At 49.6% G+C, this 25,894-nt stretch overlaps 1 protein-coding gene across 16 annotated transcripts in view; it reads right to left on the bottom strand.

The window, feature by feature from the left end:
• The window catches only part of B3GAT1 (beta-1,3-glucuronyltransferase 1), a 28,500-nt gene extending 2,878 nt beyond the window's left edge, over window positions 1-25,622 (bottom strand). The window contains exons 1-7 of one of the 16 annotated variants that reach the window (XM_085525808.1): window positions 25,125-25,619; window positions 9,513-9,642; window positions 9,227-9,373; window positions 7,026-7,111; window positions 6,603-6,942; window positions 4,724-5,020; window positions 217-334 (exon numbers count right to left, since the gene is read on the bottom strand). In XM_085525808.1, the coding sequence (XP_085381934.1) occupies window positions 248-334; window positions 4,724-5,020; window positions 6,603-6,942; window positions 7,026-7,111 (810 nt within the window). In that variant the 5' untranslated portion in view covers window positions 9,227-9,373; window positions 9,513-9,642; window positions 25,125-25,619 and the 3' untranslated portion in view covers window positions 217-247. Of the gene's footprint in view, window positions 1-216; window positions 335-4,723; window positions 5,021-6,602; window positions 7,112-9,226; window positions 9,374-9,512; window positions 9,643-19,087; window positions 19,245-25,124 lie in introns of those variants that run through there. The other 15 variants (XM_085525812.1, XM_015883913.3, XM_015883914.3 and 12 more) reach the window with 15 other exon arrangements.
• Between the last annotated feature and the right edge of the window lie 272 nt (window positions 25,623-25,894).

The raw sequence follows: 25,894 nt of genomic DNA, 5'->3' as shown, positions 1-25,894 counted from the left end.
ACCAGCATGCACGTCTGCAATTTGCTCCTCTCCATTGCTCTTCCAGCAGTGGCATCCAAAGACACTATATATGCTGACCTTAGGTAAATAGATACACAATGGGGTTTAACCTACAACCTCCCTTATTGCCACTGACTGTGTGGTTTGTATGTCCTGTCACTGTTAGGTATTTTCCTCTGTTGCTCCTCCTTATGGTTCCAGAACATGAGCTCTCACCTGGTGTTGGTCTCCGTTCAGCTGTGCACGCTCAGATTTCCACATTGGGATCTGTGAATCCTTTCTTCCCCTCATTCACCAGCACAGGCTTTTCTGTCCTCGTGTGCCAGACTAAAATCTGAATAAACCAGCAGAAGTCATTAGCCTCGTCCCTTCACTGCACTAACAAACATTCTTGCACATTAAGTCAATAGTGCTATTTAACCATCTACCCTGGAGCCTAATGGTGCATTCACAGCTGCAAGGAGGTTTGCATAAAGCTTCATTTAGGTGGGCCTGCTGCTACCCAGAATGCACAGTGCACAGAAATTACCTATCTTATAGTGTACTGTCTTGGGACATTAACCTGCTCCTTCCATGTGGTTAGCAACCATCTTCCTCCAAAGGCTCATCAACCTTGCCAATGATGTAAGGCCGTTCCCTCATCACCAGAGGATCAGATGGATGTTTCCTATAGTCAAGATCCTGACTCTGGTTCTTGCTTACAGTGTTAGCCAACCCTCGGGCATTGTGGAGCTGCATCACCTTCAGGGCCCCTCTCCAACCAGCACTGAAGCACATCAGGACTATGATTCCTACTAAAATCTGAGCAGTAAAGCTCAATGTAAATCAACACCTACAAAAGAGAACTGGAAAAAATATAAATGGAAGAGGTTGGCTGACATTTGTGGTGGGGGAGACATTATAGGTCAATGGTTCCTCGCAGCTGTGCCATGCTTCAAGCTCTGGAAATGCTTTCCTTTCACCAGACTCAGTTATGCTCATTGCTCAGCACTACAAGCTGGATTGCTGGCAGCAGTTCTGTCCCTTCAGAGCTGTGGTTTCCTGCTCCCTCACCTGCTCGGTGATGGTTCCTCCTCGTGGGGGTCTCCCTCTTGTTGCTATGACAATGCTTGGTGCATTCAATCCCAATATATGCAAAACAGTCTCGTACCTGCTCCCTGCTTTTCTAAAAAATGAGGCCATGTTCTGCTTCTAAAGGGCAAACAGAGCATTCCTCAAAGGCCCCTGTAGTTAAACAGGAGCCCCTCCACCTTCCCAAGAAGCCGCTGCTATTACGCTGCTGCAATTACTGCCTTACTTCCTAATGAAAAGCAAAAGCAAACAGGTCTCGCCAAGCAGCTCTTTGGGCAGCATCAGCATCAGCTAAGAGCTCCTCATCCAACAAACAGAATAGCCAAGCCTTAATGCAGGGCAGGTGCTGGAAACAAAGCTGGTGGGCAGTTCTGCTCTCCAGCAGGAGCTGGGAAGATCTGCTCCCATACAAACACTGCCAGCAACGGGGCTTGGTCTCACACAGCTCCAGGCACCAAGGCACAAATACACATTAATAGCTTTTCTTTGCAATTGCATCCTGCTTTGACATTGTTAAATCTGAGTGCCAAAAAGGCAGTTATGTGGAATTAACTGACCACAACTGACTGATTCTCAAAGTCTGCGGCTCAATGCAGCAGCTTCTACTATTTCTCACACGGTGCTCTTTAATATGGGAGGAACAGCTCCATTTTACACAGCAACACCTGCTTTTGCTCTCAGTTTGATGCTTTCCACAAGCAGCGCTGGTTTGATGTCTGAGAGCAAACATGCAGTTTGCATGGGAGCAAAGGGGGGCTCTGAGTGCCTGACCTCCCATAAGCAGCAGTTCCTGCAGTTCACCTGCATTCCCTGTAGAAGTCCTCACTATTGCAACACATGTCGGTCATTGACAGCCTTGTCATCCAGAATCACGAGGCTTGGAACAGATCTAAGAGATTTTATAGCTTTGTCGCCATTGCAGGCTTTTTCATTGTCTTCCAAAAGGAAATTAAGGGTTCTGGTGGTCCAAGCTGAGCTACCACAACTGCCATGTCATCCGAAGGTCCTGGAGCAGGCAGAGTGCTGCAGAACCCCAACTACTCAGATGTAGCTGTTCTACAGGGGATGGCATTGGCACAGCAGTTCTGGAGACTCATCAGGGCTCAACGAGGCAAAAAGAGCCCTCCAGGTTCTTCACGTCCCCTAAAAATCACCAACTCAGGCACTACGTGTGAAGCTTAACCAACAAAGCGCTGTTGCACAGCAGCCAGGGTACTGAATGCTCACTGCAAACCACACAAACCCAGCAGCCCAATTTCAGGAGCAATCTAAGCAAAAAGGGGCAGATCTGCTCCATCCATACCCCGCTGCTCAGGCCCTGAAAGGGAAGGAACACAAAGAGCTCATGAAGCCAACTCCCTGCCTACTCTGCAGCACCACAGGGTAAAATCAGGAGGAAGCAAAGCACTCCTTTACAAGCTTTCTTGCCTTAGGCTGAATTTTTCCTTCCCCCTGCCCATTAGCAGTCAGCTTTAGCTGTTTTACAGCCGTGATGTCACAAAGCAGTCAGCTCTGGTCCCTTTTGCTGCGTAATTCCCTGGCTGCTGCAGGGCCAGGCTTGCTCTCCTCCAATACACAAGAATTTATCCTCCTCTCAGAGCTGGTTCCCAGACCCACAGCATTAGTTTGGGGTTCAGGCGCTGCAGGGACACTCTGCTGCCTGTTCTCAGCCTGTGTGTGTGACAGCAGTGCCATTCCCATGGTGGCATTTCACGCTGCCCACACTCACGCTGTCGCCCAGCAATCCCTGCCCAGCACACGGCTGCCAGCCAGTTTCCTTCAGCAACATCCACCTAAATGCCAGGCTGGAGCCCACGGCTTTAATCACAGATCACGCTCAGCCAGGAGGGAAGGAGAGCAAAGAAATGGCTGCTTTTAGTTACCAAAACCACCCAAGTGCACAGAAACTTGCCTCACCCACAGAACTATAAGTCTGTCTCCATCTGGGGAAACGAGGAGCTGAAAGAGCAGCAGGAACAAGAAGCACATCATTTGCAGTGCCCTTGTATTTTGTGTCTGTGCTCTCGTGCTGTTTGAATAGCTGAGGCCGCTGACAAGGTCCCTGTCCTTTAAGGGCTCTGGTTGAGCGCTGCAGCTCGTTTCCTCAGGCACTCCCAGGAAATGGGGAGCAGAATATGTCCCAGTTACATCAACCTTATGGGAACATGAGATCTCTTAGACCTTGATCCTGTCAGATGTAATGTGTCAACGGATTGAAGAGAGCTTTGTGTGCTGTGGGGGAAATGTAGAAGCAGCAGGACACAGAAGTACAGAGCATGCTTGTAAAGCCACGTTCCCTTACAACCCCACTGCTAACCAGCCTGAGCAATTCACTTCTTTCATTTTCTTCTTCATTTTGGGTGGGTATCAAATGAAGAAGATAAATAGAATGTATGTCTTCAGCCCAATGTAAGGTTTTTGCAGGAGTGAGCATCTGTGGGATGAAGGCAGCTGAACATTACAGCCCCATACGCAGCGAGGGCAGCTCTGCTGGAGAGCAGACATCTGTGCTTATCTTACACAGTACTCTGATCCCTCCTTAATGATGGTACCTGAGCACGTCGTAATCTGTAATGTAAATCTGACTGCAGAGCTTTACAGCTGCAAGCAATGACACTTGCTAGGAGCACACTGGCCCATTGAGAGTCTGCGCTGTGATGCTGGGGACCCCAGAGCACAGACACCTCTTGTCCTCCTCTGCTGCTCGTTTGGACTCTCCTCCTCATCAGAAGGGTGAACAAAACAGCAATTGGAAAATGGAGGCTGCTGGCAGCAACTAAGAGCAGAAAGGCAAAGACTAACCTGCAAAGCTGCACTCAGACTTTGCCAGGAGCAGACAGCATTCAATTCTCAACAAGGACCCTTGTAAGATCCCTACAGCCATGCCAGGAAAAGAAACACAGTCTGCCTCAAATCCTGGGCAGCAATTCCTGCTTCCTTTCCAGCTCTGACCTGCAGCTCTGTGTGCAGCACTAGCACGGCAGCCTGTCTGTCAGCACCATTTCTTACCTCCAGCCTTTTCCTAATTCTCTTACATGTACTCTTACATGTACATGTACTCTTCTGTACAGCCTAAAACAACCTGAGCATCTCCCTTGATCTGCTGAAAGCACACTAATTTCCAGCCAGCACTTGCTGTTAGCTAGTAGGGCAGTAAGGGGGTAAGAGGCAGAAAGACCTAATTGTAGGGCAAGGCCAGAGCTTTTTTGCACGAAAAGCTTTCAGCTCTGAAGTGGATAAGGACCTGGAATAGATGGCCCAACACTGTCTCTGTCTGCAGTAACAGCTCATTTGTAAAAGAAGAAAAGTCCTCTTGGGATGATTACACAATGGAGGCTGGGTGGCTGCCTGCTACAGACAGAGGCATGAGCACCAAGCAGGAGTCTCTGATCCCAGATAAAGTCCCTCCAGTGCCTGCCACCCTCTCACAAAGCTTTCAGAGCACTTGACAGCCCCTCTGTTGCTGATGTGCTCTGATTGATGCCTGTCAGGCTAACCAGCATTGTCTCATTGTATCTCGCATGCTCCTGTCATCCCAGCTAGATATCCATCTGCTGCCTCTCAGATTGGACTGGAGAGTCTTAAGGGCAACAACTATCAGCGTGCCCTATGACTATGTCCTCACATCCCATGTATGAGGAAGAGACCTTACCTTAGTGCAATTGGCAGCTTTCGGCTCAAGGTCATTCAGGGTGACCAGCTCTCGCAGCAGGCTGCTCTCCTGGTAGCCTCCCTTCACTCCTCGTAGTTTGAAATAAGCCTGAGATCGCTGGAGGATCAGTCTGAGGTTCACAGCAAACCCTGCCATGTCTATAGCAAAGGGCCGATGGGGATCAAACACAGTTTTCCAGCCGTAGACCTTCCCTGCAGCATTCACTTTGGGGGACTCGTAGCGCAAGCCACCGACGAAGGCGACTGGCCACACCGACACCTTCCTGGTGCTGCGCATCTAGAGGCAAAGGAGAGAGAAGGGCACAGTGGGTGTGTGCTGAAGGATGGGCTGCACACAGCATCCACCACACAACAGACCTCCAGCAAAACACCTTCACCTTCCCAGCGTCCTGCAAGAGACACGTGGGGCTGGGAGCCCAGGTGATGCTCCCAGCATAACTGTGTCTTGGAGCAATGGAGCTTTGTGTATCACTCACCTGTGAAAGGTGTGCAACACGGGCCTGCAGGAGTGTGGTGCTTTGGGAAGGGGCACATGGCCATGGGACTGAGTGTGAGCTCAGCACTAGGTACAAAACTTCAAGCAATGGTTGTAACTGAGGTTTAAGTAAGTGGGTTTAGCTTGCTCTGCTATCCAGAGGGATGTTAGATGCCTCCGTTCCCCATAGAGTCACCAGAAATAGATAGAAGCCATCAGGGGACACTTCAGTGTGTGTGCTTGCCAGTACAGATGATCAGAACGCCTGTCTGCCTGCCCTCCCAGTGCCTGGCCCTGCTCTCTGGCAGCCTCAGCTTCATGCTCTGCTCTCAGCCCAGGCTCTTAGATCAGGGATCTCCCAGAGCTAATCTCATCACTGCTAATTACTGCAAACGAGACCAGAAGAGCTCTGGCACTTGCCCTTCTGCATTATACACATGCTAACGGCAGTGCCTGTCCACGGGGAACAATAGTGCGTGTCTTCTGCATTTCACAGCACGTTCCATTGGCTCCATGTGACCTTAACTGCAGCTCGGTATCAGAGAGGAGAAGGCTCTTTCAGCAAAGCACATGGGTGAAGCAGGCGGGTGAATGAAGGAACCCTTTCTGCTTTATTAATGCACAGAGTCTCTCTGAAGATGCTGCCAGCGCCAGCCTCAAAGGAGGAAAGTGGAAGAAAGACATTCAGCTTGAGTTTGCTTTCAGCTTTAAAAGCGTGTATATTCTGTGGCTATCCAAGCTGAAGTGAGAGCCATCAGGGAAGAGAACGGGGCATGCATGGAGTGAATAAACAGGAGATCCCTGGTATGGGAACTGGCAGCCACTGGAGAAGGAGGCAATCCTACTTTCTTGCCCCATTCTATAGGATCTCAGCCTCAGGAGGGTATGGGGACAGGTCCTTCTTGAGAGGTGAGGTACACATCTCCCTCCAGACCCCTCTCCAGGCAGCACAAAGGGCTCCATGTTTCCAGGATATGAAGCAGGTGCTGTCAAACACATGCTCCTCTCGAGCATGTTAATCCAGAGAGAAGTGTATGGATGTATGCCTCCTCACCGTGTGCCACAGGCTATACTAGGGTCCCCATTAATTTGCATTGCTTTTGACACTGGGAAATGCACACATAGCAGTCACATCACCAAGCCCCAAAGGAATCATAGAAATGAGGTTTGGCTTAGGTTGGAGGGAACCTTAAAGATCACTTAGTTCCAACCCCCTGCCACAGACAGGGTTGCCAACCACTAGATCAGCCTGCCCTGAAACCTTCAGGAAAGCTGCAGTGGTACCACTGTACACAGGACTGATCCAGAGCACAGGAGATGATGTATCCAGCACCTTTTGCAGCCCACATGCTGTGCTCATGGGGCTCCTCCAGCAGGGTCTTACCTCCTCAAAGAGCTCCAGGCTGTAGGTGTTGTCATCATCAGCAAAATAAACAATCCCAGGCTGGCTGTTGTTTTTGTTAAAGGTCTCTCTCAGCCACCTCAGGGCAAGGTTCCTCTGCATGGTCCCCCGAGGGATGCGGGGGTCCCGCATGTCTCCCCGCAGCTTGTAGTTGCGAGGGGTCTCCACGTTGAGGTGGGTGTAGTTGAGCCCTGTGTCCCGCAGCAGCCGGGTGATGAGGGGTGTGCGCCGCTGGGAATCCTCCACCAGGATCCAGTGCAGGTTTGGCACATGCAGGAGGGTGTTGGCCAGGCGTGTCAGCTCTGCTTTCTGCACGGGCCGGCTGTAGGTGGGTGTAATGACGTGGATAGTGGGAAGGGTGTCTGACCACGGGGGTGGGCGAGTATAAACATATTCTGTCCTCACCACCTCCACAATGTCCCGGTCCGACAAGCAGTATTCCTTGGAGTCCAAGCCTGCAGCGAGATCACGCCGGGAGTCACCACCATCATCTGAGCAAGGGTATGAGAGAAGAAAAACCGCATGGACTCGGTCCTCCGACACCCCCCGTCCCCCCAGATGAGCCAGCAGGCTGTGTACTGATAGCAGGAGATCACCCCCACAGCCCAAGAGGAAAGGAAACAAGCTCAAACAGAGGCTTGAATAAATAAGTACACAAATTAATAAAGGAATCGGGGGCAAACACCCACGAGAAACAAAGTTCCTGCTGTTAGAAAAGCTGCACCCGTCAGGGCCTGAGAGCCCAGAGGAGACAGACTTGTAGAGCAATTAGATCTAGATAATGAAATTAGCAACAGGGACTGATGATCTGTTGCTCCCAAAGAGCTCCAGTGCTCCCGGCACCACACTCAGCAGGGCAGGACTCATTGCACTGGAGCACTGGGACTGGAAAGTGGGGAATCAAACTGGGCTGGAGCTGTTGAACACATGGAGTCCCTCTATCACCTGAAGCTCCCTGCATCACTGCTGGCCAGGACACTGCATACCCTGCTGCTTCCTGACAGGCCTGGGATGTAGCATAGGGAAGCAAGGGTAAGGCACTCAGCTCAAGGTAAAAAAACAGGTTTGTCACTTTTTCAGCCTTCAACTTTCACACTACGTAGAGCAGCAGGAACACCAGCATCCACAGTTAGGAACTGAGAGAGATAAAGGGGCGCTGCCATTCAGAGGTTCGCCAGCTGCTCTCTAGTGGGTGCCTGACTCTTAGAGCCCCAGATTTTGCAAAGCCAGCTGCTGCTGGGGACTTCAGATGAGAAAGAACAGGAACAGACAGCCATCAGATCTGATCCAGCAGGGTACTATCTGTTTTTCATAGCATGTTACACGTAGAGCAGCGCAGCCTTTGATACAGCCCTGAACTGAATGAGGGATTTGCACTTGGTAGCTTTGAAGGTGTGTGTTTGGGGACCAAAGGATCCTGCACACGTGAGGATCACATCCTATATAGGGTGAAGCATTGCACATCTGCATTGCATAACACAGCTATCTGAAAGCACCGGAATCAATTCAAAAATAAAGCTGCAAAATGCATTGGACACGGGCACAAGATAATTAGCCAGGATGGAGCCTGAAGGAGACATATGAGATAGTTTGCAAACTCTCAGCTGTAAATCCTGGCACATTTATCCACTGTCACTGTGTCCCCACTAGCATATAGATGCACATCTCATTTTCAGCACCTGCTACCAAAGGATCTCAGAAATGCATTGCAAGCACATAACAGTTTCTCCCATGAGCTTCAGGTCGGTCTCTATCACCACTCATTTTCCACTGAGCGCTCACAGAAGCTCTGTCAGAGGAAGCATCTTACCAAGGGCACCAGCAAGTTCAGGACCGGGTCACAGCAGGGCTGTCGCTGTGCTGCGACTTCATTGTCCACGGTCATTCACCAACAAACTGGTCCTAGTTTTTATGGCATCAATTCAGATCACTATATAGAAAGGATATTTCTCTAAACCCCATTTTGGAGCCCAATAGAGATCCCACATCCTGTGAAACACCTTTTGGAGATCAGTCCCCTTTCCCTTAAGAGCTGTCCTAAGCCTTGTAGGTGGCTGCAAGTCCAAGTCCTCCAGGAAAAGGTAAAACTGTTCAGGATGCACTCTGTGCTCCTGACAATTCCAATGGCACACCAGAGTGCTCAGCAAAAGAAAAAGAAACTGCTGAGGATGGAGTGAACATTACAATGAAATGGGTAGAAAATCTCCCAGAGCGAAGGACTAGAGACAGAAAATGAGCTGGCCTTCTTCCCCAGAAGGATGCCCAGAGAATGGAACAGCAAAGAATAAAGACTCCTCCCTTAAAAAAAGATATAACTGGGGAGTAACGGAAAGCACTCTCCTTCTGTGCTCTGTTCCACTGAATCTGGATGTAGGTGGCAAAGAGCTCTCCAAATGTAGGGAACATGTCCCATGGCTTGGAGACTGATGTCTCCAAAGACTCCTGGAAAGCACAGGGCTGTTCCTGCAGCAGAAGTGGGGAAGCTTCTGCATGAGCATGGACTGGGAGCGGAGATGGGAATGGCTGCCATGGAGAGATGAAATGAGAGAGATGAGGACGAGGGAGTGATGTGCAGACTTGGCATGGGCTGGTTTGATTTCTCTCACCCTTGTGCACTGCAAGCAGTGGAGCAATGGTGCTCTGGTGCCAGACGGTGATTAGTAGTGTCCAGGGCAGAACTATCAGCACGATAGCCAGGATGTCTCGTCTCTTCGGCATCTCCAAGACTGACTGGACCCACAGCTCCTCATTACCTGACAGTGAAAACCCCAGAGACAGAACAGCAGAGCAAATGGAGAACAGAAATAAATGGGCAGGAAGGAATAAGGACAGAGAAAGAGAACGCGAGAGAAAAGAGAGAGCAGCGAAGGCGACACGACTCGTAGGTCTTACCAGTGCTTACAACCCACCCATTGCAGAAGCAGGTTTGGAGGGGCCTCAGCTGCTGGGACCAGGAGAGCACTTCTATGGGATGCTGTTGGGGCCTCCAGCAGGAACCTCAGGCACCCATCTGGCAGGAAACCTGCAACACAAAGCAAAGGTAAGAAGGCAGAGAAAAGTACCAGGTTGCTGCTCCACAAAGCTCAACAATCCTCCCTGAGAAAAGCAAACTAAACCAGGGCAGTGAGCAACAGAAATGTGTCCAGCCCCTCCAGGAGAGATGGATGCCTCCTGGGTGCTCAGGGCTCTGTTTTCCTTTGCATTTGCTCAGTGAACAAGGCCACCACATCAACCAAGCAGCAGTTGCTCAATACCAGTTCTGATCCATGCCCAGAAGGACCCTTCACCCCCAAGCCAGTTGTCTCATAGTTCAATCAGCACAGACCCTGTGCTGGCTCCAGCAAAGCCAGCAGCTCCACACACTGCCCGTCTCTGTAATCCTTCAGCTCTGACCATCCCACTGGCACCTTCGATGCAGCCAGTTTTAACTCAGGCTTCCAATGGCCTGTTCAGGTTCATTTCTTCCACCTCGGAGGTGTTGCAAGTGGAGTATATTAAACTGCCACAGCAGCTTAGTTTGATTCAACACAAGCACATACAAGATTTAAGCAGACTGTATTTTATCCCAGTATCTTGGCAAGAGAAGTACATCACTTAGCAGGGATACACACGGCGGACAGTTTGCAAACACGGGTAGCAGTTTAGTACCGCTGTTCCCTGGTGGGGGAATACATTAGCCTGCTGCTTCCAGGGCTGCATTGCAGTCACAAAAGAGCCCAAAGATTACTGCAGACAAAGGCTGGAGGTCTCCACGCTGGGCAAAAGCTCTAATCTCTCACCCTCACAGCTACAAGCTGCCTGACTGTTCTCTTTCCCTGCAGTGCCCTAGAAACCATCAGATCCCCTCCTTAAATCACAGGGGAGCTCCTGAAGCCCAGGTTCTGGATGCTATGCATACAGATGCTGCTTTGCGGATGTTTTTCCTGACAGCCATGGAGCTTGCTTTTTCTCAGTTGTATTGGGCAGTCGTGGAGAGATCCAAGCTCAGAGCTCCAATTTAGCCCTGTTCAGACTGATCTGAATTTCCCTTGTCTGAGCCTTGACCATAGGGCTGCACATTGAGTCTATGGCACCAAGCCCAAGGGAAGACTTGAAGTGAAATGGCTCCAGGAATGGATGGGCTGTCCCTTTAAAGTGCAAGCAAGTGATATCTAAGTCCCTGGATGGATTCTGACTCTTCCAGATAAGCACTTTAATCACAGAGGTGTTCCTCTGCCAGGGAAAAGAAGGGGTAGGGATATGCCTTTGTCCTTCAAATGCACATGCAAATCCTCAAGAAATGTTTTGGGGACTCCTTTATGTTAACCCACACAAAACCTACAAACACAACTGAGAACTCCCAGCCAGCTCCAGGAGGGCTCTCTCTGGGGACACATCTATAACCATGCCAAAATCTGGGCCAGGGACCATGGTGCCAAGTGAGCGTGACATAGGACAGCTATTGTTCTGCAAGGGTGTTCAGAGGAAACAACAACAAAACCCCAAACCAGCCACCAAACACATCCCCTCTACTGAGACTGGGGCTTCCTGCAGCCTGGTTTGGGGAATCAATGGTAAGGAACCTTTCTGAGCCCTGAAATAAGTGATGTGCAACTGGGCAGCCCAAAGGCTTTCTAGGAAGCACCTCCTGGCAATGCAGGTTTGTCCTTAATTTTTTCAGAACTGAAGAAATCAGCCTTATCCAGACAAAATAAAGCAGATAGGAAGAGGAGGAATTGTTCCAGCAAACATCAGCCTTCTGCTCCATCCCTTTCCAGCTATTAAAGCAAGAGAGATCCTTCCTGCCTCACACTGCCAAGGCACATGGTGCCCTCAGGAAAGAGCATCTGGCCTCATCCTGCCATTGTGATAGTGCCTGAACAGAAGGCATGGAGCAACGGTACCCTCTGATTTCCCTGCTAAAGCCAGCAATGCCCTCTGAGCACACTGGTAGGGCACAGAAGGGTGTCTCTGAAAAGCCCCAACACCTTCCAGTGCCTCTCTGCAAACACAGCAGGCATGGGGCAGTGATCCTGCAAAAGAAGTGCCTGTATGGACTGGCATGCACCAAATGCCCTGTTTGTCAAAGGCAGCTTCCCCTAAAGCTAGTACTTTTAGCTCTCCCTGCCTCCTGCTAATCCAGTCCCAAATTATCCACCTTTTTCCATAGGACAGCTCAATTCTGGGCTTTATGTGATGGAGAATGGGCACCTTTAGGCTGGGACACTGCACTGATTTCTGTGCATACAATAGAGGAAAGCCAGCAGGCTCCAACCATTTGTACATTGGTCTCTGCAGCAGCAATTCCTTTTAATTTGCCACAGAGCACTTAGCAGCTTCCTGGTCACTCATCTGTCAGTTGGTGCTCCAGGTGCCAGCACAGCTTTGCTCTCAGCTCCAGGGGATGATGCTCTGCCATGGGAATGTATCTCACCTGCAGCTGCCTCCCACACTTCTGTACCCCAGCACACACAGCATTCCAGATGCTCAGTGTTAATTCACAAAGCAATGTTTTATTGATGACCCCAATAAACCTGACTGAAGGACACGGTCAGAATTCTCCTGGGCCTCAGTGACGCTGCCATGCTCCCTCCCTCCATCACACCTTAAGGCTTCAAGAGTTGAAATCCATTTTCTCCTCCAAACAACAACGGTGAGGAAATAGATGGTTGCCTCTGATTTCATTCTGCTGCTGCTGAGGAAAGTCACAGCTTGGCAGCTCAAGGCTCACCCTGCAGCCCAACAGCCCCTTATGACCAATGCAGCCCCAGGATGTTTGCTGTTGTTTGTGGGGGGAACACTGCTCTTCTTCCAGGCATCTGCTCCCTTCCTGCCCCCTCCTAATACCACTCTCTTTTTGCCACTGAAAGGTTCAGAACAAAACCTGGCTTGTCTCCAGTTGACAATGGTAGGAAAAGGAGGGGGAACACATTGAAATGTGAATTAATTAAAAAAGAACACGCTCCGTTTGCTTCTATGAAAAGCAAAAGTATGGAAAACCAAAGCAAAATAAGACAAACCATCAGCTCAACTGTAAGCAATCCCGGAGTTAAAGCATTCCTAAAACAAAGGTGTTTTGCACAGGTTGGAAACCTGTCATTGCCAGAGTCGGATCTGACAAAGGCCACGTGGTGGGAGAGACTCCTCATCCTCCGGCAGAGGGCAATGGTGGCAAGGCATGGTGATATCAAAAGGGCATTCATCTAATAAAAAAGCTTTAATAAATCCCAGAGCCATGCGTTAGTAACGTGTTGGCTTATTAAATGTGGAAGGTTCTTTTTTTAGACCCGGCTAATTGGCGTCAGCTCTGACACTTGCCATAGGGAACGTTGGTTTGCTCTGCAGTCAGGTTTAGCGTCACTTTTCCCCTTCCCTCTTCCTTTGGGGCTGCTCAGCCCCACAGCATCGCTCCTCGGTTTCCCCTTATTGAATAGGAGTAATTTGGAGCACATTCAGCTGAAGAATGGGTTTCGCTGAGCTTGTGTATACGCATCAGTCACCAAAGGAAAAATATTGCCTAGATGGAACAGCACCAAAAGCTCCAAGCCACCCAAACAAACATCCTCTATGTGCAGAGAGGAGCACCAAGCTCTAATGCTGGCCCATGGGGAGCAGTGCAGCCCTGGGGGCTCCTTACCCAGCCCAGGGTCCTGTCCTTGCCCATAGGGTCCTGTCCATGAGCTGCTGTTTGGCAGAGAACCTTTGTAAAGCACTGGCTGAAAATAAAGGTAGCAATAAAGCCTCTTGCTCGTTAATTACTCTGTAAGCCGTAACTGCCTAAAAACCCCATAACTTTAATGGGTGCTATTATAAGTATAGTAGCAAAACTACAAAGCTAATTGTGGTTTAGTTATTAAGTAGAGCGTTGCTAGAACTGAATTGCTTATTCTTTGATATAGGGGGGTGCTGACTCCACCCTCAGCTCTCCCCAGCTCTATGGGCAGAAGGGCTTCGACTGCAAACCAAGAGAGGGAGATAATATGCACCAGAAACGTTTCTGATTCCTGCTTCTCCTCTGGTAGTAAGAGCAGAACCACATCCAGCCATAGGAGCTCAGATGTGACTCTCCAACACTGAGCCCCTGGTTGCAACGAATGGGACTGTGAACACAGATTGTCTCACTAAAAAAGTACAACCAAGATAAAACCCAAAAATGAGCTTCTCTGAACAACACTTAGAACTGAAAGCAAGCATGAGCAAAGTGGATCAAGGGAGCTCAACACAAGCACAATTAGTTTCTGTAACTTATTGCCACAGGACACTAAGGAGAACAAGAACTTAACAGGATTCAAAAAGGGATTAGTTGTGTATGTGAATAAACTGCATATCCAGAATTAGAATGAGCCACCCACCCAGTTTGGAAACACAGACACCGCTGAGTCTCGGAGCTTAAGCCAAATTTTAACAAACACCAGAAACTTTTTCCTGTCCACATTAACCCCTTCTACACTGCTCTGCCTTGGCAGGTACCTGCAGTGATGGGCAGGGCTGGAGATGTGATGACACTGCTCCTACATTGACAGCAAACACCCTCACATCTTGCTGCTTCCAACAGCAAAATGGACCTTCTGCTAAGTGCTAAGTCCTTAAGAGGCTTAATACATTGTCCTAAATGTGTTTCCTTTTCTGTACAGAAAAGCAATCAGCACCACAGCAGCAGGTATCTCTCTATTGCAGTGCTTTTGAAGAGAGCTGAACACAGGCTCTGCAATCTGTTTGCTCTCAGCAAGGAACCATCAAAACCATGTCACACACTTGGCAGCAGTTAGTGTGGGTCCTTGGGATGCTCAGCATCCCGGCCCTGGCCAGCAGGAGGTCTGCCCTGGCTGCTCCCAGGGGCTGTGCTGGTGGATTGGGGTTGTTCCAGCCTGGAAAGCTGTGGGTTGACTCGAGCCTCAGATTAGAAAGCTCTTCCAGCACCCGCTCCTACTTGATCGCTTCACGCACTGGTTTTAAAAAGCATCTCTCTTCCTATTGAGATGAAAAGCTGTTTGACTTACAGCCCACTTCCAAAATAGAAAGGCAACTGGGAGTTGTTATCTTGGGGAAATGCTGACGACACCCATGAAAAGTCGTTCAGCTTTCTCTGAGGTTGCTCGTGGGTGAATGCTGAACGCGTGCTGAGGAAAGAGCTCCAACATCAGCTCCTCATCCTTCTCCATGAAGTCTTCTCAAGCTGGTGACACAGCAATGCCTCAAAATAGCCCCTTGCTCAGCTAAGGCCACGTCAACGTTTTCAGAAGCAGACGTATCTCCGGACTCTATTTCCATCTCCGTGGTCTGCATGACACTGAATATTTTACGCACCGCTGACTTCCATGGATTTTTAAAAGGGACATTAACAAAGGATGACCCAATTTCAACATGATTGGTCTAAATTCCACAGCTCCATAAGAGGCTTTGCATATGCTTTGTCCGAAGGGGTTGATAGCAACCTACCGGAGGTGTCAGGCTGTGACAGCCAGGTTCCTCCTTTCCCAATCAGATTTCACAGGACTTGCACCATGGAATCACTGAACCAAAGATGCCAGGCTAACACTGTGCACCATGGGGGCTTGCCTTCCTCCCTCTGCCCAAAGAAACCTAACAAGTTAAACATGCATAACATAGCTGGGTGATGAAATGACTGGCACAGCTGTCAGAATAACAAGGTTCACCTGACCAGCACCCCCTTCATGTCTTTGTTGTCAGTGGCTGAGAGCCACTTCCAACGTGCCCTGCTTGCAAGGAGCTGCAGGAGCCTGGCATTGGTTGCTTTGCATTTTAGAGGCACTAAGAGCAGCTATGCAGGCAATTCAAACCAAAGAGCTTCTGTGCTATACATCCACATGTAAATTCCTGCCTTCTTGCACACCGTCTGCTTGCTGTGGACAAGCCTGCAACAAAGTCAGCCCAAAACTGTAGAAAGCATAGAAAATCCCCAGCTCCCATCCCCATTAGACAGCTTCTTTAAAGAGATGAGGCTCAAATCCTAAACCCTGCTCAGTGCTGGGGGTTAAACAGCACGTAGAGACCGCCAGCCTGTGACCTCTGCAAAAGTCACTAATGGGACTGAGGGATTAACATCGATTCTTTCAGGCTACGGTAGGGAAAGGGGGTGGGGAGGGACCTGGGATGATAAAGCAAATGCCCAACTGTAATTCAGCAGCTTGCAACACAATCAATCGTTGCTTGCCCTTCCGCAGCCCATTTGTGCAGCCACAAACCTACACAATATTCTCCTCAGAAACAGGAAGGTCATTTTCAAACTACCTCCCTTCAATTTCTGGTCACTGTTGAGATCCAACAGGGTCTCCTCACCCCACAGTGCCAGCCAAAAGCAAGCACACAGGGCTCCTTCCATCATACACTTTCCCTTCTTCCTCTATCTCCTCTTTCCAGAGTGAGCACTGAAGCTTTGCCTGCCTGGGAACCAGCTGTCAGGATAACGTGGCCCGTCTGCCAGCTGAGAGGCATTTGGAAGGCAAGGATTTCTTTGTGTCTACCAGCAAAACAAACCTGTGTGTCAATCCAATCAACCCACAGCCATTCCAGCAGTGCCCAAGGAGGTAGGATTTGGCTCTCAGTTTGACTCTGAGTGCAGAAGGCAAAGGCTAAATCCACAGTTTGTCCAGCTTCCAATCCAAACCCAGATCTGACACTGGCTTCCCTGTGGCTGAGTGATTTTGGCTCACCTGCACCGCAGCTTGCTCTAGGGGTGAGATGAAAATAGCTGCCTACTTTTGGACAGGAATGGCAAGGCTCAAGTAGCTCACAGGCTAAATAGGGAAACGGCACAAACTCTGATGCTGCAGGTGCTGGCAAAGCACAGCTCTCACCGATCTGATGGGCTGGTGTGTGTGCCCAGGAAAGGTCATTTCTTCGAGTTTTAAAAACACCCAAAGGCCAAACCCAGCACAGATTTTGAATAAGAAATGCAAAAGCCAAATAAAAGCTGGTATAGAATTAAGCCGATGGTTTCTCAGCCCAAGTCAAAGCGGAGTGAAGCAGCAGCTCCTATGGAAGGCTGATCCTCACAAGTGCCTCTGGTGCTGCCCAGCTCCCCAGCACAACTTGCCAGCCCCTGTCATGTATGAGAGCACCTCCATTCTGTATGCAAGCCTGACCTGCTCAGCCAGGCACTGATCTGTCTCCAGAATAGCCAGGAGATAGGAAAATACTCCCCATGAACCACACAGTGCCTCATTTCAAGGAGCTCAAATGTGCAAGCAGCTAAAAGTACATGGGTATAACCTGCCATACAGAGAGCTGCAGACAGGGATGGACAGCCAGACTCCCTTGCAGGGCTACACATGCAAGGTGAGGAGTGAGATAAGCTCTTAGATAGCTCTGCGAAACCAAAGAGTTTTGTAATGGCTGCTCTAAGAATATTGTAATCATGTGGTAATTATGTTGCATGCAAATCAACCAGGCAAATTACATCGTTATTATTACAACCAAGCTCATGGCAGGGACAGAGGGGCAGGCCATCCCCTGCCCAAGGGCAGAGCAGAGGCAGGAGCACTGACAGGCACAGCATAGACCCACACTTTGCTCCCTCCAGTTCTGCCCACCCCAGGCCATGGCACCCTGGAAGCTTCTTCAAGCAACCTGGAACACATCAGTGCTTTCCTACACTGTATCTCAACATGCAACGCTTAATTAGTCAGGTTGATTTTCTTTTATTTTTAAATTAAACAAATATCTTTAAGCACAAGTGCAGCCCTTGACATTTGATTGGAGCTGTCAGTCTAGCAAATGTCATCGCTGCAGATGACTAATCTTCAAGAATAAGGCAAACTTACTAAACTCTTTGGCTCAGTTGAAAACGAGCTACAACAGTAACAGTGGTTGAGATAAAGAGGGAGAAATAAGTGCTGTCTGCATGCAGAAGGGCTCAGCACCACACACAGCCAGTGCTTGGGCTGATCCCAGACTGAATGGGATCACCACCTCCACCACAACCCTTTCCCTCCCGCAGAGCAAGGGCTGCATCATCCACAGCTGCTCTGTAACAGGAATGACGCAGGCTGCAGGATAAGTTATTAACTTCAGCAGCCAGAGTCTCTCCCCATTAGAGCAGAATGGCTCAAGATGCCTGTGTGAGACAAAAGGGACTGCCAGGCAGAGCGCAGAGCGCACGAGACAGAGATGAGAAATAATGTTGGCAGCATTATTAAAAGATAAATCGGAGGAAGAAAGGAGGTGCATGCATGGGGTGAGAGCTTCAGAGGATCGTAACAAATCCTTTGCCACCATCAGTTTCACAGCTGTTGAATTTCCCAAGCAAGGACCAGGGCAGCAGCTGGGAGACAGCTCGGGTCCCCTGCTCACCCCATCCTGCCAGCACAAAGCCTTACAGGCACTCAGCAGCAGGTGTATGGCATTCTATATGCTCCTACCTAGCACCTCTTCACATGATGACAGTGACAACACCCTGCTGCTGGGATTCAGCCCACAACACTTCCATCCCAAGGCCCCTTCTACTACTCATATCCCACCCAGCCTTTTCAGAGCATCTAATTTTTGCTCTTGAGACTCTTCCCTGGTAAAAATCATGCCTGGTATAAAGAAGAAACTGATGGAGAGAAACAAGTACTTCCAATTCCTACAGAAGGGCATTCGAGGAGCTGCACGCTCACTGAAAATGAATGCATTAGAGTCATGCCTTGTGGACACACCACTATTATAAGGAAGACAGTGGGGAAAATTATTCATTAATAGTGACTTCTGTAGCTCTAATCTCCATAACCAGCTGCCACTTATACAAGTGGATCAGAGCCCATCTGAATAAACCTCTGAATATCCCTACAAGCCCGTGTCACACAGCCAAAGTCAGGCTCTCCCAAGGGTGTGATGCATCCCTGCAGCTACTGCAAGAGCTAAGGATGGGAAGGGTGAGCAAATCTTGTGTCTCACTGAGGCTGTGGGGAGCATACAGTCAGGGAGTGCCATAAACTGGCTGGCAGCCTTTCAAGGATGGCAGGCCTGTGCCAGATTTCACTTCTGTATCCCAAATTAGAAGCAAAACATGTCACTAGAAAGGTGAAAGCTGTGTCTCAAGGAAGAGGCCGCTCTCAGTACCACTGCATGAAGGAGTATCTCAAAGCATCTTGTTAATCTGAGCACAGCAACCACCTCACAAAGAACCCACAGCTCCCTGGGTCCAGCAGGAGCCCTCAGGACTGCAGCTGACCCCATGTGTCCTGCTGTCTCCTTTAGAGACACAGCCCCCTTCTCTATCTGCCCCTCAGCAATCAACAAGTGCATCTATTATTCAGAAAAATGATCAGCTTATCCATGTACCAAAATGGGTTCCAGATACCACATCCAGCCTCTAGTAAAATCCCTCCTGCAAAGCTGCTCTTTTTGCTGCTCTCCTGCTTTGATGCTTCTGGAGGGTTTTACGGCTTTGTTATAGCAAAGGACAGGAGTTAACAGCCCTGTCAGGCCGCTCCCTCATCATCTGGTTAATGTACCTCATTAATGGCACAGCAAGCATCACTCACCTCCTGTACACTCCACAAACTCCAGCCTTTCCCTTGGGCCTGCAGCTGCATCCCAGTGGGGATGGAGAGATGGCAGAACATGACCCAGAAGCATTGCAGGGCCAGCTGTATCTCAGCAAAGCTCCAAATTTACCCTCCACACCACAGTCTATAGGATTCAGATAGAATAATCACAGATCACTCTACTCTGGTCAGAGAAATGTCATTCCACAGCACTTACTGCCTTTTGCTCTCCTACTTGCTGGGAGTGGGTCTACCACAAGTACATTCCTTCACAGACTGGTGAGCACAGTCCTGGCCCTTGCAGGGCCACCTGTGTTAACAGCAATGTGTCGGTACACATTTCTTCTTTAGCTTTAGAAGCTGCTAAGCAGATGGAAAAACAAAGCGAGGAGCACAGCCAGAATGCCTCAGCGCCCCGCTGGTATTTATGGAGCAGTCCAGAGTAGGTGGGAGTTGGCCCAGGCACCCACTCCTCTCTCATTTCATGTTCCTCTGCTCCATGGCAGCACCGCTCATGCAGCTCTGCTCCTCTCTCATAAGCATCTGCAGGCAGACCAACTCGTCCACAGCAGCACACAGAAGCATCTCAGCTCTTGTTTTGGAACACCAATGGGAGACAAGAGTAGGGTTATTTAAAACTACAACCTGTCAGAAATGGGATCCTTCTCCTCCTGGTGGTGATAGGAGTTGGGCTTCCTGTTTGCCAAGAACAGGAGTGGGACCTGAATCATGCTGACATTATGTTATCATAATGCTGGAAGTATTATAAATGCTCTGCTTGCCAGACAAATCCTGGAGCAGGCTTCCAAATCCCCTCAAAATCCCCACTTGCCTCTCTACATTCATCCATTCATGAAATCCAGAGCGGAGCCTCAGCATCCATCCTTTTACTTTCGGTCTCAACCCAGCTGTATGAAAGCTGGAGGGGGGGAACAGGCAGAGTGCAGGTCTTTCTTCTGAATTAGCCTTCCTTGTCTTTCAGGTGCCAAATCTGGCAAACCAACCGTGCCAGGGCATTTAGGAAAGCAGCTGAGACAGGCCCGTCTGCTTTCACAAAGCAAAACACGTCTTATTCCCCTTGACCACAGCAAACTGCAGCACTGGTGAAACTGGGGTTCTGTCCCCATTCACATACTGCTCATGAGGCTGGAGAGCAGACTGGCTGCAGATTAGGTACTGCAGCTGTGAGCTCGCAGCTCCAGACGAATTCCCACCGCCCATGTCACTTTACAGCTGAATCTATGCAAGCAGACATCAGTAAGCAAAGGGATTCCCACCTTTCTGCAGCCACCGTTCTTTGTGCCACAGCTCTCAGTTCCTGACCTACTCCTATTGGGCTTTGACGGGGTTCCCAGACAGCAGACAGAGCAGAAGAGCGATTTCCTCTGACAACCCAACCCACCAGTCAAGATTGCACCAGGCAGGAATGGAAGGAGAGTCTGAGCACCACTTCCCTCACTGTGAGAGCTGTGTACCAGCTGTTGTTGTTTCAGAGAGGACACAGAAGGGCCCAACAGACATCAGTCTTTAGTAGGCTCCACGGTGCACACACACCTTTGCAACAGCCCGGAGCTGGATGGAGAGAATTCTCAGTCACGATGCAAAGCCATAAATCACTTCCTCATAGGCATCAGAGCTGGAGGCTTGTATGCATTTCTAAAGATTGGTCCACTCTAATGAGCAAAATTTCTCCCATATCTCTGCCAGAAGACTCTCAGTATGGTCACATTCACCTTTTCTTGTCAGCATCTAGCTCTCCTTCCACCTACAACCATTTCCTCTGCGTACTTACACGCTATGCTTCAGATGCACGCAGCACCAAGGAGCAGCAAACCACATCTCAGGAGCTAACAATAAATAGCACTGCAGGCAGTGTACAGACTGGAGCTGGGCCAGCAGTGACCGATGCAACCACACACCCTTTGAGTGCTGACATATCACCTGCTGTTACAGAACAGTGCAGGGAGCCTTGCAAAGAAGGTTAGCTCCTCTCCTGTCTGGAGGAAAACAGCTCTGATCCAGGCAGGAAGGGGATCTTAAGCATTTCCTATTTATTCTGCTGTCACTGCCAAGAATATCACACTGTGCTCCCCATGGATCATCCGGAGGGGTTGCTGAGTACCAGTGCAGCTGGCAAATTGCTTAAAGGCTCCATGGTGCTGGGGCAGGGCCAGGAGCATGCGAGGTGTGTGTATCTCAGAAGAGCTCAACTCTCTGTACAATGACAGAATGGATTAACTTGCCTACAGCTGTGGGACAGACCTATAGCAGTGCACAGCTGGGAACTGTTTGCCCTCAGTTCTCCCATCTCTCAGCTCCCTGGAGCTGTGGAGTTCCATTAGAAAATATAGGAGGATATGTTCAGTAGTGAGTAATATGCTGTGTTGCTTAGAGTACTTGGGGGTGGTCCACACGTCTAATCAAGATATTAAGATTAATTATGAGCCACACCTTGTGATCTCTACTCAGCAAGGCCCTTATTAGCTTGAGGAAAGTGAATCCAGCCCTGACATCAGCTTGCCAAATCAAACACAAGCAGTTGGGATTGGCAGGAGAAAGAGGGAGAATCCATCCTCACTCTTCAGGCCTTGCAGCTGGCAAAGGCCACCTCTCTTGCCATCCAGGGAACAAATCACTGGGAATATCCCATTTCAGGATGTCCTCAAGTAAAACAGAAAGAATGACATAGTACAGAGAATGTGGACCTATGAAAAAGATACTGCAGACGGCCTTTCCTGTGACATTGCTTCCAGAAGATGCTTTGCCATAGTGTGTGTATTGAAGCTACACCAAATGCTGCTCCAGCCATAATGTCTGAACAAAAAATAAAGCAGAGGCCCACTCAGTTCTCAGGGCTGCTGAATGGCACTTCACAATGCAGAGCTGTAAAGAAGTGTGGGGTGAGAAAGCCACAAAGGGCAACAGCCCCAAGAAGGATGCTGACCCAAGTCTGCTGCGTCCCTGGGAGTTGGAGACATAAAGCAGATCTGGAACCCAGGCAGCCTCTCATGCTGTGCATCCCTGCAAGACAAAATGCAAAGTGACGCAGAACAGCCTGGCTCTGCATCCTCTCTTCCTGTGGATTCACATCTGCACACTGGATTTTGTTTGAAGAAGAACAAACTGCTTTTGCACAACTTTCTTGAGCTGGCAGCAGTGAAACAAGGGCAAGAGAGAGCAAAGGTACTGCAAAGGGCAAGTCTGCATGAGACACTAGGAAAAAAGAACTGCAACATTTGCCCTAATTTGTCCCTTAAAAAGCAGTTCTTTTCACTTCCCAAGACTTCTGCTGCTGCAATGTGAGGGTTCTGGAAAAAAAAATTCAAAGGGCAGATGTGCTGCTTTCCCTTCAGAACGCATTATCGTGATGCTGAGCAGCCAGCGTTACACAAGTGGGGTGTGTGCTCACACTTGGCAATTGGAAGGATTCTTGGTCAGCTCAGGCCAGATCTCCCTGTCAGAGGAATTATTTACTAGAAATTGGTGGTGTTGGGGGGCATGTTGATGTGACACAGCCCTGCACACCAGATGCACTTAGGGCTCTTTTTGCCTCAGGGGTTGTACAACTGCAGAGCAAAACCCAGAAAGACACAGAGCAACGCTGCAGGTCAGGGGAGGAGAGAGAAAATCCCAGCACTGCTGGAGCTGGCTGGGGCTGAGACACTGACCTGCTGAGGACAAAGCCACAGGAGAACAGAATTACAAACTATGCCAGGCCTGTGACACATCCAAGGTGACAGCCCTGTCCTTGGCTCGGGGCACTGTTCCTCCTTAGAAGGACAATATTTATTCTCCACTTTGAGCCACCTCATTGGGTCAGGAAACATCGAGATGCCAATTAACACCCATGAAAGTTCTTCTCTGTACCAACACATACATGTAGAGGGAGATCTTTCCTTTGGATGCCCTCTCAATTTGCCACCTTAGAGAACAGAAATGACACGAGGTTTACATCCCATCTCTTGCACCTTCCTCAAGTTAGCCCAGCTCAGAAGCAGTAGCTCTCATTAGAGCCGTTACCACCTCACTACTGACCCCAGATTCCTAGTGCTGTGCCGGAGAGCTAAGTGATTCACCTGGAATGCCTATGGGAAGGCAGGAGAGATTCAGAACTTGGGTGCATGAGATGGGAAAGTACTCACAGTCAGCATCGCTCATTGCGTTTCTTCCCTCTCTCATATACCCCAACATATTCTACCAAGAAAACAAAAATGTTGCTCAGCTGCCTTCCCCTCCTTGCAGCATCCACTGCCCTGCCAGCTTTGCCCACTTCCAAGGCTCTCGGCTCATATCACAGGGTTAGCCCTTCTGACACAATATCTTTCTTTTCCACAGCCTAATTACTCCATCCCTTCTTCTGAATATCTTCCATCTTTCTCATTGCTTTGAAGCTGATGCAGAGAAGAGTTGGGGCTACGTACTGAAAGTTATTTTACCTTCCCCTCCCCCCCACACGCCTCCATTTTCTCCCACCTTTTTCACACTGACCCTGTCAGGTTACCCAAGCAATCCCAACCATCTTCTCAAGCCAAATCTTGGTCACTTCATTCCCATCAGAGACTTGCATATAGGGAAGCACTAATCACACAAACAAGTCAGCAAGATGCACTTCAATGGCTCAGTGTCCTCACATAAGCAAGAATTACTCACAATACAAAAGGAAGCTCCACTCCACATTTCCACAGCCCAGCTTCTGTACTGATGTCCATGCACATACACAACCCCAGATGTTTTCACAAGTTGGCATCACCTTGCTGTAGATGTTCAGGAACACGTGTCAGACAAGCACACAAGACCTACAAACAGACTGCACAGCCTCCGAGTCCATAGCAAACATCAGGCTGTGAACTCCTTACAAGTGTATACAAGCTCTGAAGTCAATCGACAGCTCATCAGGGCTTGTGACTCTCTGCACTGTGTGCACATGATCTGTGACATGCCGCTAGCAAAGTAATCAAAGCAAATTCCTCCTAGCTCCATGCCAAGCTGAAGACCCTCCAAGAAGCCCCCAAAGGTGATTAAGGGCATGAAGTGGGTATGGTATCTGCAGCTGGAGACATCAGGACTTCCTCCATGCTTTCCCAAACAACATCTGGGCTGAGCCACTTCCCAGCATGGTTTGAAATTGTACTTTCTGGTCTGGCTGAGAGAAATGAGGACCTTAAAGGTCACAGATCCAGGAACTATAGCAGAGAGAAGCTCAGCAGGAAAAGGGCAAGCGTCATTTGTGGACTGCTTCATTGATCGCTATGGACTTTCTGGCCGTTAATCACTATTTCTCATCCCAGTCCGCTCACACAACATGACATGACACAGAGATCATCCTCCGCTGGCAGAGCATTGCACAACCATTTCTTCTTCCTCAAAAAAAAAAACCCCAAAAACCAAAAAGCAAAACAACCAACACTTGGAAAGCTTTTCCCTTTAAGCAGCCCCAAAGTTGGCTCTCGCCACTGGCTGGCACGAATGAAAGGGACTTCAGTTCCCCCTCCTCCTAAATCCCTGCTCTTTCTGTTCAAAGAAAAGGCAGAGATTGACACAGGAAAGAGAAAAGCAACTCTCTGATTGCCTCTCACCTCCCTCCTGTCACTCTGCAGAGTACACGGGTGGGCTCTGGGGGACACAGGGCCATTGAAGTCCCCAAGCAGATCTTGGAGAGCCACACACAAGCCCACGAGGGGAGCCCCAGAGCAGGTGCAGGGCTGGGAGGGCAAAGCTGGGAGCACAGTGCTCCTGGAGGCGAGACATGGGCATTTTTTCCCAGCCAGCCTTTCCCCAGGCAAGGCAGCCTGACATCCTATGGCACCCAGCCTGAGAAAGGGAGGTAAAGCGATCTCCAGCACTGCAGCCCCCAAGACCCCTTGTGCATCCTTCAAATACACTGAAAGAGATAGTAAAATTGCTTGGAGTCTTTCTTGCTTCCTCCCACACCCTGCCCATTGCATGCACACATACACACACCCAGCCCTAGTGCATAAAGGATCTCTGTCCTGCTCAGCTCAGCCATGCAATGTCTGTGAGAGGCAAGAGTTACCTTATTCCCACAGCCTGAACCGCCTTCTCTCTCCATCGTGGCTGGGAGGCTGCTCCCATTCATGCTTTAATCCCTGGGAACAGAGGCACGATTCAAAGCAGCTGTTCACCCACTGGAGTGGGCTCCCCCCAGCAACCTCCTCCTCCTTCTCTCCTCCCTTTTTCCTTGTTTGTTGGGTCCGGATTTTATTTATTTATATATATTTTTTATGTATTCTTTCTTAATCCAGGCAGCAACAAAAACGCTCCTTCATCGTATCTCTGCCTCTCCGTTTCACCCTCAAAGAAACGCAGGGGAGAGCTCCTTCCTCCTTCGTGGACCATCAGTTCCCCAGGTCTGCTTCTCTGCAGCGGTAAGGGAAGGAAAGAATGAGAGAGGGAGCGAGCGTGGGAGGGAGGGAGCGTGCAAACAGGGAGGAGGAGGCCAACGGGATGCGGGAGGAAGGAGCCAGAGCGTGGCTGGCTGCTTTGTATCCAGAGCAGCGCCGACAGCCCCCTCCTTTCCCCCGTTGGAGGAGGTCTTGCGCTGCTAATGGTCTGTACCAATTTATTCCACTTAGGCAGGGGCACTTCTCCCTGCGACAGGAGGAAAAGCCAGGAAAGGCTCTGAGATGGCCCCTTAAGGAATTGGTTGTTGCTATCCTCACTCCACGGCATCACCCAGTGAGTTTACTGCCACAGGCGAAGGGAGATGCTCTCCCAGCTCAGCAGCAAGAGGGAAGCATGAGGCTGGAAGGGATGGGTGCGAGGGACGGGTCTTGCTGGTGAGGA

The sequence above is a fragment of the Coturnix japonica genome, chromosome 34 (assembly GCF_054131305.1).
Source record: "Coturnix japonica strain WE chromosome 34, WE-NBRP24, whole genome shotgun sequence".
Lineage (NCBI taxonomy): Eukaryota > Metazoa > Chordata > Aves > Galliformes > Phasianidae > Coturnix > Coturnix japonica.
The sequence above is the reverse complement of the archived record's forward strand: the minus strand, read 5'-3'. Positions and strand labels throughout refer to the sequence as shown.